This window comes from Chenopodium quinoa, unplaced genomic scaffold (genome assembly GCF_001683475.1).
Source record: "Chenopodium quinoa cultivar QQ74 unplaced genomic scaffold, ASM168347v1, whole genome shotgun sequence".
Lineage (NCBI taxonomy): Eukaryota > Viridiplantae > Streptophyta > Magnoliopsida > Caryophyllales > Amaranthaceae > Chenopodium > Chenopodium quinoa.
In genome coordinates, this window is record NW_018742523.1 from 1,939,351 (window position 1) to 1,945,162 (window position 5,812).

The 5,812-nt window shown below is 41.9% G+C and overlaps 1 protein-coding gene across 1 annotated transcript; it reads left to right on the plus strand.

Annotated features, from left to right (window-relative positions):
- The first annotated feature begins 273 nt into the window (after positions 1–273).
- On the plus strand, positions 274–1,759 carry LOC110719939. The gene is made up of 2 exons (XM_021898921.1): positions 274–492; positions 1,253–1,759. The coding sequence occupies exons 1-2, from the start codon at positions 274–276 to the stop codon at positions 1,757–1,759; spliced, it is 726 nt and encodes a 241-aa protein (XP_021754613.1).
- The last annotated feature ends 4,053 nt before the right edge of the window (positions 1,760–5,812 follow it).

Genomic DNA, 5,812 nt, shown 5'->3' on the forward strand with positions numbered 1-5,812 from the left:
AAATGGTGCTTGAGTTTGTATGATGCTTCCATCAAACTTTATCATTATTTTATGGCTTTCTCGGTGGAGATTATTTCACCAACAGTTGTACTCAAATACTTATTAAATCACCCTTTCATCAAAGGAAGGTTGTGTAAATGGAGTATGCATCTATCACAATTCGAACTAACTTATGTGCCTCATAAGGCTGTTAAGGGATAGGCTTTGGTTGACTTTCTAGCAGACCATCCACCTATGGATAATGTCATGGTCCAGGAGGAAAACCCATGAACAATGCTCTTTGATGGATCTAGTAGAAAAGAGTCAGCTGGAGCTGGAATTGTGATCTATTCACCTTCTGGCGTAGTGACTAAAATGGCGATCACTTTCTCAACTCAATGCACAAATAATAAAGCAGTGTTTGAAGCCTTAGTGATAAGTTTGAGGACTCTGAAAGATATGGGGGTTACCAAGGTTAAGGTGTTAGGCGATTTGCAATGGGTGATAGCTCAAGTAAACAAAGAATACAAAAAAAAATATCACCTTTGGCGATGACCTTCTCATCTATCGTTTAAGAGTTAATTAATGCTTTTGAATTCATCCAAGTCTCTCATATCCCAAGAGAAGAAAATAGAGAGGTTAACTTTTTGGCACAACAAGCTTCGCTACTCGAGTTTGAAGGTTTCGATGAATCAGTGATTCACATAAACTCATACAAATTGAAACCTTTAGATGAAAAAGTGAAGGCAGAAGTACATAAATATAGTATCCTCGCCTAGGACATAGACTGAAGAGAGGAGAGTAATGAGTACTTGAAAGACCCCTCAAAAGGAAAGGTGCCAGCAAAAGTTAGGCTCGCAGCTACTAAATACTTTCTTATGGGGAGTAAGTTGTACAGAAAGGATCCTTTAGACATTTTAATAAGGTGCATTAACACAAAGGAAGTGTTAACCATTTTAGCAGAGGTTCATCATGGAATTTGTGGGTCTCATCAAGCAGGAGCAAAGATGAGGTGGTTAATTAATCATATGGGTTTTTATTGGCCTTCAGTTAGAAAAGATTGTTTGCAGTATGCAAAGGGTTGTAAACAATGTCAACTCTTTAGACCAATAAGTAGGGCACCAGCAACAGAGTTGCACCCCATTATTAAACCTTGGCCTTTTAGAGGTTGGGCGATAGATGCAATTGTGCCTATTAAACCTCCCTCATCTGCTCATCATGAATATATATTCTGATAACTACAGATTACTTCACAAGTTGGATTGAAGTCTAGGCTTTCAAAAACTTCATTGGAAGGGTGGTGATCTTGTTCTTGGAAGAGAAAATCTTTACAAGGTACGGGATTCCAGAATCTATAACTATAGACCAAGAAACTATGTTTACAGGACACGAGTTCAATTCCTATCTCAAGGAATTTGAAATCCAAAAGATTCATTCAACCCCTTACTCCGCTCAGGCCAATAGACAAGCCGAAGCCACTAATAAAGTAATCTCTAAAGAAATTGCTAAGATGGTGGATGAAAATCCTAAAAATTGGCATGTTCTTTTACACTGTGCTACTTGGGCATACAGAACATCAAAGAAAGATGCAATATGGACCGCTCCTTATCAATTAGTGTATGGACATGAACCTGTTGTACCGGCAAAGCTAAGCGCTAAGTCCACCAGGGTAGCTAATAAAATGAGGATAAGCCAAGAAGACTACCAGCAATCAATGTCCATTGAACTAATGGGCGTTGATGGTGAAAGACTCCAGGCGCTAGCTAAAATCGAAGCTTAGAAAAAAAAAACAAGTAGCAAAATCTTACAACAAAAAAGTGAAACATAAAATCTTTTTGGAAGGAGATTTGATGTGGAAGATGAAGCTTCCTGAGCATGAATACAAAGATCATATCTTTGTTAAATGGTCTTCTAAATGGGAAGGTCCATTTAGAATTCATAAACTCATGTCTGGGAACGCCTATTTGTTGCAAGAGTTAGATAGGGAAATGTTTCCAAGGGAACTTAATGGAAAGTTCTTAAACAGTACAACCCAAGCATATGGGAGCAGTATAAAAATTTACAACAAAAGCATCCATCGTTAGAGGCTTTTGACAAATAAAGTGTATTGTTTACAGACGAAGGGACTTTTTAGCCATTGCTTTACATTTAACCTTAGAAAGAATAATCTTGCATTTGTTCATCAACGCCCACTGTTCACCTTGGCGATCAAATTGAGACAAAGTTTCTTGAATTATTGGAGCACTCTCAAAAATCTAGAGCTTCAATTGTTTTTTCTCTTTTTTACAATTCTGTTCTTCCATAGATCTCCTGGCTTGAATCTTTTTCTCTTCTTCTATGATCTCATCAATCTCAGTCTGCAGATGGTCCATTTCAACATCTAACTCCAGATCTTTCTTCTTTAAAAGATATCGTTGTTGGAAAACTTGGGACACTTGTTGGGATATATCGAAGATAATTAAAGGGGGAAGAGATGATCTTTTCTTGGCTAATTTAATAGCACATGTTTGACAGGCGACCGATTATTCTTCTTATATAACTGGATCATTGTTCCCAACAAACGAACTTGAGTAATAAGTTCTAGATATAGTTTCATCTCTGAACTTGGTGCTTCTTGCAACTCTACTCTCTCACAGAGAGTTAGGACTTCATCAAGAAGCTTAATCTCTGGAGATATAGATGTTGGGATACATGTGTGTAACAATTAGATGTTGATAAAGACTAAATAAACATCATAATTCTATTAGTTTAGGATGCTTACTCTCATCTAACACTTGTATGGTTGAAGCTTTGTTGCCCTAATTTCCTTGGTCGATGGTTGTCAATGCTGGAAATAACGGGCATGTTAGATACCAATAAAGAGATATGAAAGGAAGACATGTGTTACTCACCTAAATCCAGAGATGCACATTTTACTCCTAAAGCCTCTTCACAAAGATTTGATTTTATAATATCAATCTAAGGCTCAACGCCCTTAGTCTGGACACTTGTGGTGTCATTGTGCACTGTTTCAGGAATGGACCTTGTGGCTCTTGGTGCAGTATCATCATGGATCTCCACTTCCTGATCTTGAATCGTCAAGGGAGGTTGTATTGATTCAGGAAAAGATTCAAGAGTTGGAATGGATACAGGGTCAATCTTCTCTTGTTTAGCACCATCATAGACAGCTTTTCCCTTGCCAGGAACTGCAACAAAAGGTTGTTTTGGCTCGGGTATAAACTCTAAAGTAATCACAGGCGATGGGTCAAATACTAGGGGGGCATCAACATTAGCATTAGCATCAACATTTTGAGTAGGCCGATTTGTTTCCATAGTGGCAAGGGTTTTGGATTATTGAGAAGAAACCGAAGTTGTTCTTGAAACAAAAGTCTTGACATTTGATTGGCTAGGACTTGCTTGCACACCCACAACATCTTCAATTTGCAAAGCTTTTGGTTCACCACCGGATGCTTGTAGTCACCACCAGATGATGAATTTTTGCCTAGTTGTTGTTTATCTGAAGCAACACTCTGGTCCTTAATCGGGCCATCATCACCTTTTCTCTTTTTCTTCTCAGGACCTTAATTTGTTGGGGCAGAAGGTATAGGATCACGGAGTGGAGATTTCTCTAATGACAGCAGGCTTGAAGCAACAATTTTCTCTAAGAGATCTGGTACGCTTGTTGTATTCCCTAGCTCTTCTTCATCACTGTCAATCGAAATAGTGTTGGAAGGCGTGGTCTTTTCTGGAGACTTTCGTTTCTTTTTAATGTTCGGAGCCAGACCTTGAAAGGAATGGTGTCCTTCCAACAAGTGTATTTTTCCGATAGAGGGTTCAGAATTATTACGGAGCTAAGTCTTCAGTAAGGTCAAGTGATCGGAATGCCTCGGTGGAGGCCGCTTCCGATCAGTAATATCAATGTACAATTGATGTTGCAGCTTAATCTTACCTGAACCCTTCGGGTCGAACCCAATCGAATCACCGATTTGAGACGACGAATTAATCCGAAAGGATTTAATGAGTCAGCAGAGTTTTACGAATACAGACGTCGGATATCGAGCCTAGGGCGTCGAGACCGAGCGTCGCAAAATCACAAAGCGACAAGTATAAATGTAGCCGTAGCACCACAATGGTCTAACCATGTGGATGATAGGCTAGTTCAAGCTAGCATGCACCTAGAATGGCTAGGCACAAGCCTAAGCATGCTAGGTGTGCTAGGCGCACCATCGCAGCCTAGGTGCACTATCGCAGCCTAGGCGTGCCATGGCAGCCTATCGCAAAGTACCACAAGCCCTAGGCAGCCCATCGCAGCTAGCAGCGTGCTAGCCTGGGTGCCTGAGTGCGCATGGTAGGCTATCGCAAGCACCACAAGCACCAGGAAGCCCATCGCAGCTAGCAGCGTTCTAGCTTGGGTGCCTGGGTGCGTATGGCAAGGCCACACACACACCAAGCACAACCATCGCAGTGCTAGGCACTGGCGCATGTGCATGTGCATGTGTGCGTGCCTCGCACCAAGCATAGCAAAGCTAGGCACTGGCTGATGCGTGTGCGAGCGTTGCGTGGTGTGTAGCATGCTGCGTGTTGCGTGATGCATGGCGCGCTGCGTGTTGCGTGGTGCGTAGCACGATGCGAAGGAAGGGGCCAGCATGCGTGGCTCGCTAGCAGCACGCATGCTGGCTGTGCTAGCAATGGCGCGCAAGGAAAGTGTGCGTGCTAGCCTGTGCGTGGGCTGCTGAGGGCCAGTGCCAGCACTATGTGCTAGCAGCGCCCAGCGCCAGCACACAAGCACCAGCACCAGCCCAGCAGTAGCACGCACTGGCTGGCTGGCTGGGGTACTAGGCAGCAAGGCACTACTAGCTGGCAGCCCTAGCTGGCACGCTAGCTGGCAGCCAGCTAGCCCTCCTTGAACCGATTTTTTGCAAGGGTGTGGGGACCAAATCAAGGCCTTGGGGAGCAAGGCATATGGTCCCCCACCTAACCTTGGCCACCACTCTTTTGCATGAGAACATGCCACTTGTCGCAATATGATTAACTTGATTATTTATTTAATTTGGAAATTAAATAAATGATTGATTTTCAACACTCCCACATTGGTGGAGGATGAAAAATCAAGGGTTCTTTTCCCTATAAATACCATGCTTGGGTATTGGGAAATGAACAACCTTGAGTGGAATTAAAAAGGCAACTCTAAGTAAGAGTAAACCTTTGATTCGTAAAAGTCATAGTTATTTTGTCCGGGTCTTGACTAACCTTCAAGACTTAGGACGCTCAGGTCGGGTCGAGGGTACGATCCGTCGAAGATCTCGTGTTTTCAGGATTTTGAAGTAAGAGCTCTTTGGGAGCGAAGCACGCGACAAAGGTATAATTCTTATTCTTAATCTTGTTTGATTAAGTTTGATATGCTTGTTAATTGTTTTAATTAAGGGGCGGGTCTTGGTGGGTTTCCTTCCGCGTAGTGTTGGGTCACTACGAAACCCTACAGACCTGGCATGAAGCAAATCATAGTAACAAGGTACAAGAAGTTTGGACAAATTAAAGCTAATGCACTTACTCGTAAGTGGGATATCAGTAGTTTCTAGCTCTGGATCTATTTTATATGCAGATTGAGACCTTGTACTAGGACTTGACATGGAGATGTTCCTATTACTGTTACTCCTTGATTTCTGTAAGGAACCTGGGGTCAAAAGTAAAACCATCTTTCTCAATCCAACTCTATCAGTGTGGGAATGAATGATACTCCTGTATGAATCATCTATGGTCGTGGGTTCATAATTGAACTCTATAGCAATCTTAGTTAAGAGATCTATTTGATGATAAGCAGATTTGCCTATCATCTTGATCAAAGATACATCAA

Coding starts and splice junctions, on each gene's coding strand:
- LOC110719939 (XM_021898921.1), top strand. CDS start 274: ATGCTCTTTGATGGATCTAGTAGAAAAGAGTCAGCTGGAGCTGGAATT. Junction 493..1,252: donor TGCAATGGGTGATAGCTCAA/GTAAACAAAGAA, acceptor ATTGAAGTCTAG/GCTTTCAAAAACTTCATTGG.